Source organism: Cervus canadensis, chromosome X (assembly GCF_019320065.1).
Source record: "Cervus canadensis isolate Bull #8, Minnesota chromosome X, ASM1932006v1, whole genome shotgun sequence".
NCBI classification, from domain to species: domain Eukaryota; kingdom Metazoa; phylum Chordata; class Mammalia; order Artiodactyla; family Cervidae; genus Cervus; species Cervus canadensis.
In genome coordinates this window covers 57,757,959-57,772,040 of record NC_057419.1, presented here as the reverse complement: position 1 = coordinate 57,772,040, position 14,082 = coordinate 57,757,959, and the positions used below count along the sequence as shown (strand labels likewise).

General features: G+C 38.5%; 1 protein-coding gene across 3 annotated transcripts in view; it reads right to left on the bottom strand.

Annotated features, from left to right (window-relative positions):
• Positions 1–14,082, bottom strand: part of VSIG4 (V-set and immunoglobulin domain containing 4) — a 36,206-nt gene that overhangs the window by 19,073 nt on the left and 3,051 nt on the right. For all 3 annotated transcript variants that reach the window (XM_043459466.1, XM_043459467.1, XM_043459465.1), the window contains exon 2: positions 12,031–12,387. In XM_043459466.1, the coding sequence (XP_043315401.1) occupies positions 12,031–12,387 (357 nt within the window). The remainder of the gene's footprint in view (positions 1–12,030; positions 12,388–14,082) is intronic.

Sequence of the window (14,082 nt, the reverse complement as noted above, 5' to 3'; positions counted from 1 at the left end):
AGAACTAAAGAACAAACAGATGAATAATACACTAGAAGAAATCCATAGCAGAATAATGGAGGCAGAAGAACAGATAACTGACCTGGAGGACAGAAAGTTGAAAATCACTGCAGCAGAACAGAATATAGAGGAAAGAATGAAAAGAAATGAAGATAGCCAGATAAAAAAATAAAAGATAATTGCAATTGCAAGCCATAATGGGAACATGATTAGCCTAATAATATAAAATTATTACACACAACTCAGGGGGAGGATCAAGCAGAGTGATAAGTGGAAGTGCATACATGCACATATTTTCATCTACTCAGCCAGTTTATGTCTATTGTTTGGTGCATTTAATTTGTTTGCATTTAAGGTATTTACCCTTTACAATTTTCGTGTTTTGGGTTCATTTTCTGTAGGTAGATCTTTTCCTTCTCTTGCTTCCTGCTTGGAGAAATTCCTTTAGCATTTGTTGTAAAGCTGGTTTGGTGGTGCTGAATTCTCTTAACTTTTGCTTGTCTGGAAAGCTTTTGATTTCTCCATCAAATCTTAAGGAGAGAGTCTTGCCAGGTAGAGTATTCAGTTTTTCCCACCACCAGTCCCTCCCATCAGGAAGCTTACACAACTGTAAATAATATGTATAATATATATATATATTTTAGAAAACTTATGAACTTTTGCCTAACTAAAAAAAAATTTTGACAGTTTGATTCCACTTATTTGACTTAGTATGAATAGAATGCTAGATTTATAATTAAAAAAAAAACAGGCAAGACGTGGCAAAGGTTTACTGTGTAGCATGGGGAAATATAGTCAATATCTTATATTATCCTATAATGGAAAATAATTTCAAAGATAATATATGCATGTATGTATAACTGAATCACACACAAAAATTCTACATTTTGAAATTTAGTATTGTTTGCCAGTTTTTCTAAATGTCCTATGGATATCTAATAGCAGCATATGAGATATAAAATTTTAAATACATTTTGCAGGATATAAAATTCATGTAAATTTATATAAATAGAAATCAACTGTATTTAAATTATTGACTACATCATCAATATGCTCCTATTCTTATATTTTCTGCATTTGATAAAATATTCTCAGAGATATGTTAATATTTCTCACATGATTATATATATTTTTCTTTTCTCTTATATTTCTTCTGAGGTTTTTGCTTTATGTATCTTTGTTTCTTTGCTGTTAGGTATCTCATGGTTTATGATATCAATCTTTGTGAATTTTGCTTTTTATCTTTAAAAATATTCATCTTTGTTTAATTTAAAAATAAATGAAGTTATTAAAATTAAAAAAAAAGAAACTAGAAAATATAGTCCATCAACATGTTAAGGAAAAAAGCAATGAATAGAAACTTTCTCTGAGGAAGTACAGATACTGGACTTATTAGAATAAAACACTTTAAATCAACTAAATTTGTTATTTAAAAAAAAAAATAAAGGAAACTGTGTCCAAAAACTAAAATAGTGAGGGCAATTCAAACCAAGTTGTTGTTCTGTCACTTAGTTGTGTCTGACTCTTTGTGACCCCATGGGCTGCAGCACACCAGATTTCCCTGTCCTTCATTATCTCCCAGAGTTTGCTCAAATTCATGTCCATTGAGTCAGTGATGCTATCTAACCATCTCATCTGCTGAAATGTTCTTCTCCTTTTCTCTTCAAATTTTCCCTAGGATCAGGGTCCTTTCCAATGAGTCTGCTCTTCCCATCAAATAGCCAAAGTACTGGAGCTTCAGCATCAGTTCTTCCAATGAATATTCCCATTACCTTAAGAATTTTCCATACTTTGTGGGTGTTAATGCACACAGTGAAAGGCTTTAGTGTAGTCAATGAAGCAGAAGTAGATATTTTCATGGAATTCCTTTGCTTTCTCTGTGATCCAACAAATGTTGGCAATTTGATCTCTGGTTACTCTGCCTCTTCTAAACCCAGCTTGTACATCTGGACAGTATCAATTCATGTACTGCTGAAGTCTAGCTTGAAGGGTTTTGAGCATAACCTTACTAGGATGTGAAATGAGTGCAACTGTATGGTAGTTTGAACATCCTTTGGTATTGCCCTTCTTTAGGATTGGAATGAAAACTGGCCTTTCCTGTCCTGTGGCCACTGCTGAGTTTTCTATACTTGCTGACATATTGAGTGCAGAACTTTTACAGCATCATCTTTTAGGATTTTAAATAACTCAGCTAGAATCCCGTCATATTCATTAGCTGTGTCTGTGGTCATGTTCTTAAGGCCCGCTTGACTTCACACTCCAGAATGTCTGGCTCTAGGTGAGTGACCACACCATCATAGTTATCTTGGTCATTAAGACCTCTTTTGTAGAGTTCTGCCACTTCTTAACTTTTTCTGCTTCTGTTAATTCCCTACCGTTTATGTCATCTATCATGACAAACCTTGCAAGAAATTTTCCCTTGACCTCTCCAATTTTCTTGAAGAAATCTCTAGTCTTTCCATTCTACTGTCATCTTATACTTCTTTGCATTGTTCATTTAAGAAGCCTTTTTATCTCTCCTTGCTATTCTCTGGAACTCTGCATTCAGTTGGGTATATTTTTCCCTTTCTCCCATGCCTTTCAGTTCTCTTCTTCCCTCAGCTATTTGGAAAGCCTCTTCAGACAAACATTTTGCCTTCTTGCATTTATTTTTCTTTGGGGTAGTTTTGGTCACTTCCCCCTGTGCAATGTTACAAACTTCAAACCAAGTAGAAAATGTTATTAAACAAAAATTGTAAAACAGGAACAAACTAGAAATCTTGGAGATGAAAGATACAATAACTGAAAACATGCATGCTAAGTTGCTTCAGTCATGTATGACTCTTTGCAATCCTATGGACTGTAGCCTGTCAGATTCCTCCCTCCATGAGATTTTCCATGCAAGAATACTGGAGTGGGTAGGCATGCCCTCCTCCAGGGGCTCTTCCTGATCCAGGAATCAAACTGGCATCTCTTATGTTTCCTGACTTAACAGTTGAATTCTTTACCGCTTCCGACACCTGGAAGCCCCAGCTGAAAGAATAAAACCCACTAAAAAGAAGAATTCACTAAAATAGATTTAAACAGGCAGAAGAAAGAATAAGTAAAACTGGTGACAGTTGAAATTAGCAGATTAGAGAAACAGAAAGGAAAGTGAATAAAGAAAATGACCAGCACCTCAGAGAACTGCAGGGCACCATCAAATGCACCAATATACACATAATGGAAGTTATAGAAGAGGATAGAAAAGTATAGACAAAATATTTTAAAATGCTATGTAATGTCAAAACTTTTGACATTTCAATTTTTTATTGACATTTTTATTTTTGTTACTTTTTTATTCTTGTTCAATTGTGTCTGACTCTTTGCAACCCCATTGACTGCAGCCCCATCTGACTCTTTGCTACCCCATTGACTGTAGCACACAAGGCTTCCCTGACCTTCACTATCTCCCTGAGCTAGCTCAAACTCTTGTCCATTGAGTCCATGATGTCATCCAAACATCTCACCCTCTGTCACCCCTTTCTCCTCCTGCTCTCAACCTTTCTCAGCTTCAGGGTCTTTTCCAATGAGTCTTCTTGGCCAAAGTATTGGAACTTCAGCTTCAGCACCAGTCCTTCCAATGAATATTTGGGACGGATTTCCTTTAGGATTGACTGGTTTGATCTCCTTGCTGTCTAAAGAATTCTCAAGAGTCTTTTACAACACAATCATTCAAAAGCATGAATTCTTTGGTGCTCAGTCTTCTTAATGGTCCAACTTTCACATCTGTACATGACTATTGGAAAAAGGATAGCTTTGACTAAAAAGACTTTTGCAGGCAAAGTAATGTCTCTGCTTTTTAATACACTGTCTAGGTTTGTCAGAGCTTTCCTTCAAAGGATAGAATGTCTTAATTTCATGACAGCAGTCACCATCCACAGTGATTTTGGAGCCCAAGAAATTAAAATCTGTCACTGTTTCCATTGTTTCCCCATCTCTTTGCCATGAAAGAGTGGGACTGGATGTCATGATTTTCATTTTTTTTAAATACTGAGTTTTGGGCTAGCTTTTTCACTCTCCTCTTTCATCTTCATAAAGAGGCTCTTTATTTCCTCTTTGGTTTCTGCCATTAGGGTGATATTGCCTGCATATTTGAGGTTGTTGATATTTCTCCTGGCAATCTTGATTCTAGTTTGTTATTCATCCAGCCCGGCATTTCACATGATGTACTCTGCATAGAAGTTAAATAAATACACATACAATGTGTTAAAATGCAGAGACATCACTATACTGACAAAGGTGATACCACTGTAATGGCAGAAACCAAAGAGGAACTAAAAGGCCTCTTGATGAAGGTGAAAGAGAAGAATAAAAAAGCTGGCTTAATACTCAACATTCAAAAAACAAAGATCATGGCATCTGGTCCCATACTTCATGGCAATTAGAAGGGAAAAAAGTAGAAGCAGTTGCAGATTTTATTGTCTTGGGTTCCAAAATTACTGGTGATGGTGACTGCAATCATGAAATTAAAAAACACTAGCTCCTTGGAAGGCAAGCTGTGACAAACCAAGAGAGCATATAAAAAAGTAGAGACGTCAGTTTGCAGACAAGTTTCTGTATAGTCAAAACTATTGTTTTTCCTGTAGTCATGTACAAATATGAAAATTGAACCATAAAGAATGCTGAGTGCTGAAAAATCGATGCTTTCAAATTGTGGTACTGGAGAAGACTCTTGAGAATCCCTAGGACTGCAAGGTGATCAAAAAGTCAATCTTAAAGGAAATTGGCTCTGAATATTCATTGGAATGACTGATGCTTAAACTGAAGCTACAATACTTTGGCCACCCCATGTGAAAAGACAACTCATTGGAAAAGACTCTGATGCTGGGAAAGATTGAAGGCAAAAACAGAAGCGAGTGGCTGAGGATGAGATGGTTAGATAGCATCATCGATCCGATGGACATGAGTTTGAGCAAACTCCAGGTGATAGTGAAGGACAGGGGAGATTGGTAGTCTGCAGTTCATGGGGTCTCATCGTAAAGATTCAGACATGACTTAGCAACTGAATAACAACATAGCAGTATTATTTTCCATCTGTCTCCTAAAACAAAAGAAACAAAAATAAACAAATGGGACCTAATTAAATCCTTTTGTACAGAAAAAAAAATCAATGAAACAAAAGACTGCCTACTGAATGAGAGAAAATATTTGCAACTAAGAATGATAAAGTGTTAATGCCCAAAATATATAGAGAGCTCATATAACTCAATAAAACAACAACAGCAAAAAATAACTCAATTGGAAAATGGTCAGTTCAGTTCAGTCTCTCAGTTATGTCCGACTCTGTGCAACCCCATGAACTGAAGCACGCCAGACCTCCTTGTCCATCACCAATCCCTGGAGTTCACTCAAACTCATATCCTTTACGTCAGTGATGCCATCCAAACATCTCTTCTTCTGTTGTCCCCTTCTCCTTCCGCCTTCAATCTCTCCCAGCATCAGGGTCTTTTCAAATGAGTCAGTTCTTGGAATCAGGTGGCCAAAGTATTGGAGTTTCAGCTTCAGGATCAGTCCTTCCAATGAATATTCAGGACTGATTTCCTTTAGGATGGACTGGTTGGAACTCCTTGCAGTCCAAGGGATTCTCAAGAGTCTTCTCCAACACCACAGTTCAAAAGCATAAATTCTTCAGTGCTCAGCTTGCTTTGTAGTACGAATTTCATATCCATACACGACTACTGGAAAAACCGTAGCTTTGGCTACATGGAACTTTGTTGGCAAAGTAATGTCTCTGCTTTTTAATATGCTGTCTAGGTTGGTCATAACTTTTCTTCCAAGGAGCAAGCATTTTTTAATTTCATGGCTGCAGTCACCATCTGCAGTGATTTTGGAGCCCACAAAAATAAAGTCTCTCACTGTTTCCACTGTTTCACAATCTGTTTGCCATAAAGTGATGGAACCAGATGAAATGATCTTAGTTTTCTAAATGTTGAGCTTTAAGTCAACTTTTTCAGTCTCCTCTTTCACTTTCACCAAGAGGCTCTTTAGTTCTTCACTTTCTGCCATACTGGTGGAGCCATCTGCATATCAGAGCTTATTGATATTTCTCCCGGCAATCTTGATTCCAGCTTGTGCTTCATCGAGCCCAGCGTTTCTCATGTTGTACTCTGCATATAAGTTAAATAAGCAGGGTGACAATATACAGCCTTGACGTACTCCTTTCCCGATTTGGAACTAGTCCCTTGTTCCATGTCCAATTCTAACTGTTGCTTCCTGACCTGCATACAGATTTCTCAAGAGGCAGGACAGGAGCTCTGGTATTCCTGTCTCTTTCAGAATTTTCCAGGGTTTGTTGTGGTCCACACAGTCAAAGGCTTTGGCATAGTCAATAAAGCAGAAGTAGAAGTTTTTCTGGAATTCTTGCTTTTTCAATGATTCAGCGGATGTTGGAAATTTGATCTCTGGTTCCTCTGCCTTTTCTAAATCAAGCTTGAACATCTGGAAATTCATCATTCATGTACTGTTGAAGCCTGGTTTGGAGAATTTTGAGCATTACTTTACTAGGATGTGAAATGAGTGCAATTGTGTGGTAGTTTGAGCATTCTTTGGCATTACCTTTCATTGCGATTGGAATGAAAACTGACCTTGTCCAGTCCTGTGGCCACTGCTGAGCTTTCCAAATTTGCTGGTATATTGATTGCAGCACTTGTACAGCATCATCTTTTAGGATTAGAAATAGCTCAACTGTAATTCCATGAACTCCACTAGCTTTGTTCATAGTGATGCTTCCTAAGGCCCACTTGACTTCACATTCCAGGATGTCTGGCTCTAGGTGAGTGATCACACTATTGTGATTATCTGGGACATGAAGATCCTTTTTGTATAGTTCTTCTGTGTATACTTGCTACCTCTTCTTAATATATTCTGCTTCTATTAGGTCCATGACAGTTTTGTCCTTTATTGTGCCCATCTTTGTTTGAAATGTTCCCTTGGTATTTCTAATTTTCTTGAAGAGATCTCTAGTCTTTCCCATTCTATTGTTTTCCTCTATTTCTTTGCACTGATCACTGAGTAAGGCTTTCTTATCTCTCCCTGCTATTCTTCGGAACTCTGAATTCAAATAGGTACATCTTCCCTTTTCTCCTTTGCCTTTCACTTCTCTTCTCTTCACAGCTATTTGTACGGCCTCCTCAGACAACCGCTTTGCCTTTTTGTATTTCTTTTCCTTGGGGTTGATCTTGATCACTGCCTCTTGTACAATGTAATGAACCTCCATCCATAGGTCTTCAGGCATTCTGTCTAGCAGATCTAACCCATTGAATCTATTTGTCACTTCCACTGTATAATCGTAAGGGATTTGATTTAGGTCATACCTGAATGGTCTAATGGTTTTCCCTACTTTCTTCAATGTAAGTCTGAATTTGTCAATAAAGAGAGCATGGTCTTAGCCACAGTAAATTCCTGGTCTTGTTTTTGCTGACTGTATAGAATTTCTCCATCTTTGGCTGCAAAGAATATAGTCAATCTGATTTCGGTATTGACCATCTGGTGATGTCCATGTGTAGAGTCTTCTCTGTGTTTGCTATGACAGGTGAGTTATCTTGGCAAAACTCTATTATCCTTTGCCCTGCTTTATTCTTTCACCCAAAGCCAAATTTGCCTATTACTCCAGGTATGTCTTGACTTCCTACATTTGCATTCCAGTCCCCTATAATGAAAAAGACGTCTTTTTTGGGTATTAGTTCTAGAAGGTCTTGTACGTCTTCATAGATTCATTCAACTTCAGCTTCTTTAGCATTACTGATCAGAGCATAGAGTTGGATTACTGTGACATTGAATGGTTTGCCTTGGAAATGAAAAGAGATCATTCTGTTGTTTTTGAGATTGCATCCAAGTACTGAATTTCAGACTCCTCTGTTGACTGTCATGGCTATTCCATTTCTTCTAAGGGATTCTTGCCCACAGTAGTAGATATAATGGTCATCTGAGTTAAATTCACCCATTCCAGTCCATTTTAGTTTGCTGATTCTAAAATGTTAATGCTCACTCTTGCCATCTCGTGTTTGACCACTTCCAATTTGCCTTGATCCATGGGTCTAACATTCCAGGTTCCTATGCAATATTAGTCTTTACAGCATCAGACTTTACTTCCATCACCAGTCACATCCACAACTGGGTGTTGTTTTTGCTTTGGCTCCATCTCTTCATTCTTTCTGGAGTTGTTTCTCCACTCTTCTCCCGTAGCATATTTGGCACCTACCAACCTGGGGAGTTCATCTTTCAGTGTCCTATCTTTTTGCCTTTTCATACTATTTAATGGCTTTCTCATGGCAAGAGTACTAGTGGTTGCCATTCCCTTCAGAAGATCTGAATGGTCATTTTTCTTTTTCCCAAAGAAGTACACAGAGGGCTAACAGTCCCATGAAAAGTTGCTAAGCATCTTTAATCATCCAAGAAATGGAAATTAGAACCACAATTTGATGCCACTTCACACCTATCAGAATGGGTATTATGAAGAAAATCACAAATAGCAAGTGTTGATGATGATATGGAGAAAGGGGAACTGTAGCACACTCTTGAAGGGAACGTAAAAGTGTTACAGCCACTGTGGAAAACTGCATGGACGTTTCTCAAAAAAAAAAAAAAAAAAACTAAAAATAAAACTATCATATGACCCAACAATTCCACTCCTGTGCATTTATTTGAAGAAAAAAAATGCACTCCAATTTTTATTGCAGCACCATTTACAATTGCCAAGACATGGAAAGAACCTAAATGACCATTATTGGATAAATGGATTAAAGAATGTGTGAATGGGGAGAGGAACAGGCAAGAAGGGGTAGATAATTAAGAGTTACAAGCTATTATGTATAAAATGAATAAGCTACAAGGATATATGGTAGAACCCCAAAATATATAGCCACTATTTCATAGCAACTGTAAAGGGTGTATAACCTTTAATATTTGTGAATCACTACATTGTACACCAGAAGCTTAATATTGTACACCAACTATACCACAATAAAATCAATGCAAAAATCCTAAATAAAATATTAGCAACCATTAAAAAAAAGGTAGCTGATTTCTTATTGAAAACAATGGAGGTCATGAGGCAGAGGGCTTACATATTCAAAGTATGTGCATGCTAAGTTGCTTCAGTTGTGTCCAGTTTTTTGCAACCCAGTGGACAGTAGCCCACCAGGCTTTTCTGTCCATGGGAGTCTACAGGCAGAAATACTGGAGTGGGTTGCAATGCTCTCCTCCAGGAGATCTTCCCCACCCAGGGATATAACTCTCATGTCTTATGTCTCCTGCATTGGCAGGCAGGTTCTTTACCACTAGTGCCAAATGAGAAGCCCCATTCAAAGTACATATTCTATCAATCAGTAGTTCTATATTCAGCAAAGTTGTACTTTTTCTAGAATTGGAGAATAACACAGAATGTGAAGCATATGTAGGACAGAGATGAATCAGGTGACCAGACTCAAGGAACCATGTTGAGGTGGAAGAGAAGGCAGGTAGAAGAAGCCAAGAGAAAGTAACTTGGAACAGAGAGCAGGAAAGGACATAACTTCTCTGGTCCTCAATTTCCTTATCCGTCAGTAGAGGTCAGTTGTGAGCACTGCCTAAGAGTTTTATTGCCTGTAAACATGGACTGGAAAAGGAATAGACAGGTTGATTGGTTGTTAGCAAGGTCATGCCCAAATGGGCTAGAAATGCACTTATAGAAAGGTGAGAATGTTCAACTTGTCTCTTTATGAAGCACACACTTTTTTTTTTTTTTTTACTTTCTGGCCATGTCTTTCTCTGCTTGACCAGATTGTCATCTCTCAAAGAACTGGACCAGTGTCCATAAATGTCTCTCAGGATGAGGCTGCCCTTATTCCTTCCTAAACTAACAGACCATAACTTACAGCACACACGTCCTTACTACATCTAAACTTTGGCAAACAAATCCCTGCAGGCCAAACAGGAGTCTCAAACCAATATCAGCCTCCTAACCCAAGTGGAAGGGGACCCAAGTGCTTACTTTTGTTACACCGAGATATCCTTGGAGGATAAAAATTTCAGGAGGCTCTGAGGATAATCTCCTAAAGGAAGTTAGCCCTCAATGTGTTTTGGGAAATAAAAACCTTCTTGGAATAAGTATCTTCCCTTCCAAGGAGATTTCTTGAAGGGCAACAAGATTCATTTGGCCATATCACTGCTGGGCTGTTCATTTAAATCCCAGTCTACAATCTTTATGTACACAGTTTGCAGGTTTCCAAATAATTCTGTAATAAACATTTAAGTCTTGATTAGACGTCAACCAGAACTTGCATTTGGCTTTAGGGAAAAAGAGGGGAGATTTAAAGAAACTATGCAGAGATGAGGGCTTTATTTCATAAAGCAAAACTGAATAACCAACCAACAAAATAAAAACAACAACAGCAAAAAACCCCATCAAAGCACAGCAAAAACAAACCAATAAAAATTATCCCAAAAGGTGCCCAGGAACTGGTATAGGTTCAATCACAAAAGGCAATCAGACATAGTGGAAGAACATGAAATCTGAGTACAAATCCTTCCTTGAACTTCCAAGCAGTAAGCCCCTGGACAAGTAGATTTCCCTTTCTGACTTGTAGTTTCTTCTTCTGTAAAATAAGGGTAAAGATAGCTATCTCATGAGATAATTGTGGGATTCAATGAGAAAACATGTGCCAACTTCTTGTGCATTGTATAGGGCAAATAAGGGTACTTAGTAAATATTACTTTTCCCTTTACCATCTTCATCTACTTAACCTATATCATGACAGGCAAAGTCTCCAGTGTTATTGTGCCAGTCCAGAATTTTTCTTTAGTAATTGAACAACCCAGGACTCCCTCCCCACTCTGCCCCAATCGATTTTCTCTGGGATAAGTACATTATGTTGATATATCTCTGGAACAATTTAGTCCACTGAGATTCTCACCAAGAAAGAATGTTGCTCACATTTGACCACAAATTTCACAGTGTTACTGTGCTGCTCAAAGCCTAACCAGCCCTTGACAGTACAGAAATAGGAACCTGAGTCATCTACCACTGCAGACTTCAAAAGTAAGATACTGAAGATTCCTACTTTGATGGGTACTTGGTTGCTAGTCTATTCCTTGTATAAAACATTACGTATAAAACATAAAACATTCCTTGTATAAACATATAAAACATGATCGGGGGAGAACCCCAAGCCTGGCATTGAAGGCTAATCCTCATTCCTTTGGGTACTGTGAAGCCATAGCCACTGCCAGTCATCAGTGTGGGTTTAGAAACAGATACTGCAAAGGGAAGACAAAAGAGGAGGCTCTGGGAAGTTACAAGGATATGAGAACACAAGGCTGTCATCCATGTTGAGTCTAGGGTTATGAATATCTCTGCAAAGGGAACTAAAAAGGGCTGCTGATGTGGGGAACAAAAGGGAATAAGACAACTTAAATAAAAAGAATTTCCTTGGAAAGAGTAGGTATCATTTTGTATTATCTGGGGATTTGTGCTATCTGGAGTTAAAAAAATCAACTGACTAAAACAAAGCCCAAACAGTTTTTTTGTTTTGGTTTGGTTTTTCATTTTGCTCTGTTTGCTTGTTTTTGTTCAGAGTTTTTGGTTTATCTGAAGTTTTGGATTAGCAGGGGTCATATTTTGTAAAATTGTCAAGCTGGCTAAGCTTATCTTGACTAATCCATGCATAACCTTCCGCAGAATTTCTCTGCCAACATTTATCCATTCTCTGATAACCTTATCAGATATACTTATTTTTATGAGTTTTAAGAGAGTCCAAGGATACAATCAGGCTATGGGTGCTGGAATTTCTGGGACACTTGAAGGAGTAGAGATCTGAAGGCCAGAAAACCTTCCCAACATTTATTAAATTCTGCCACGAGAGTGATAACCCTGAGAATATCCTGTTCACTACCTCTGATTAGCACATATCATTGAAGAGAGACTATGTAGAGGTAAACTAAGGACTCTGGGTTTCTCAGGATTTTCTAGGATTATAGTCCTTTATTGAGTCTTTGCTTACCAGTACTTTCTTAACACCCACAGTGACTCACGTTTCTGGACCCGGAGTTCAATGATCTTATCTTTCACAACTCGGTTGCCATCACGGGTCTGCCAAGTGACTTCACATGTGTAGTGGCTCCGGTCATCCATCTCCAGGGTATTCAGTTGGAGGGACACATCTCCTGGAACCTCATGATTTACACGCAGGCGGCCCCGGTACTTTGCTTGCAGGATATGGTCTCCGGAGGGGTCACGTAGAAAAATGGTGACTGAGTCAGATCCACGTTCTACCAGCCACTTTACTAAGACTTGTGTATAGCCTTGCAGAGGACCATAGGTACAGGGAATATTTACATCCCCTTTCCAAGGCCCTGTCACACTCTGAGGCACTTCCAGGATGGGATGTCCTGAAGAACGGGGAAGAGAAGAAGGAAGAAGACACAGATGGTACACTCATCTGAGAACTAAGATGGCAGTGACAGGCTTCAAGAGGGTTCTGAGAAACACACCCTTAACTCATACATTCAGATTTCCCATGATCTTTTGTTCTCTGCCAGCTCTCTCATCAATCAGAACCAGTCCTTAGAAGGAAAGCCCTAACGTTTTTTTAGCACTTGTGAGTTTCAAGTTCTTTTCCTGTCACTGCCTTGCTTTGAAGTGACCCTGTGTAAGTCAATTTACACCATGGTAGACCTATTTTTTTCATGTATTATATAGAAATTCTGATTGGAATGATCGCTAAGTATCCTACAAACTCTAATATTCTGTAAATCCACGAAAAAAATCTCTTTCAACATTTTCCAAAAGAAGTATGGGAGCAAACGCTGAGCAATCAGGTCTGAGCTATTTTACTGCATGTAATTATGCACTTGGAGAAAAGCGGTGGCTTCAGGGTTCAGAAAGAAAGGACTATCTACCCTGCTTATTCCTCACTGCTCCCTCAGAAATGCTCAGTGATTGGGTCCTTGCATTAAAATTATTTTCTGGAAGGGAAGAAAGAGGTAGGCAAAGGACAATTCTCAGGGTGGAAACTTGTATAAGATGCATTTCTGTTTAGCGAAATCATTATTGTTAAATGTTAAAAACATGCAATTTGTAAGCTTGACATTTTTTCTGATTTCTATCCTTTCTTTATCTTCCTTTTGGTTTCTCTGAGATCTCAGAAAAAGTACATTGGAAAATTTTATTCTGAGGAGGAATGGAGAGGAAACTATCTGGAAGGGAAAAGGTTCTGAATATAATCCTAGAGTTGACTGGTAGGAATGGAGGTAGGGCCAAAGGGTGATTTTTTTCTTGGCTTGCTGGGAAAGGAAACTAAGAGGGAAATGTTGGGGGTGTTGAGAGAGACACCACATTCCATCAACAATTTCCATCCATAAGCTCATATCTTGAAGATTTTGTGTTTTATTTAACTGGAGTCAGGAACGAGGGATTGCATTTAGATATGTCTTTATATCTCTCTTAGGAGAGGTAGTTTCAAAGTGTAGAAAGTAAAAGAGTTAGTCACTCAGTTATATCTGACTCTTTGCAACTCCATGGAGTGTAGCCCACCACGCTCCTTGGTCCATAGAATTCTCCAGATAAGGAACTTGGAGTGGGTAGCCATTCCCTTTTCCAGGGGATGCTCCTGACCCAGGGATCAAACCCAAGTCTCCTGCATTGCAGATAGATTCTTTACTGTCTGAGACACCAGGGAAACCCTCAACAAATAAAAGATTTTTATATAACCTAAGATTCCCAGGCTTTAATCAAGCAGATGAAAGAGAGAGTGGGGGCATGTGTTCTAGCTCCCAGAATGTATTACCAAATACCAGGGCTTCTATCAATGGGAATGCTAAAGTCTAGCCTTTGGTCTGTGCCCTCAAAAGAGACTCTAGTACAACTCCTTTAAAACCTGCTGGGACCTACCAAGTTATAGACAGGTAATAGGTCATCCCTTGGTTGTAGGGAAACTAGAGAGGACACTTTAGCAACAAGACAGCTTGTCAGCCAATGTGAAATGTAGGTCAAATTAATAAATACTCATCACTTTCCTGGAAAGTTGGGTAGGGGAAAATCTGTTTCAGGAAATTCCCAACTCTTGGGGAAACACTTTGCCCATT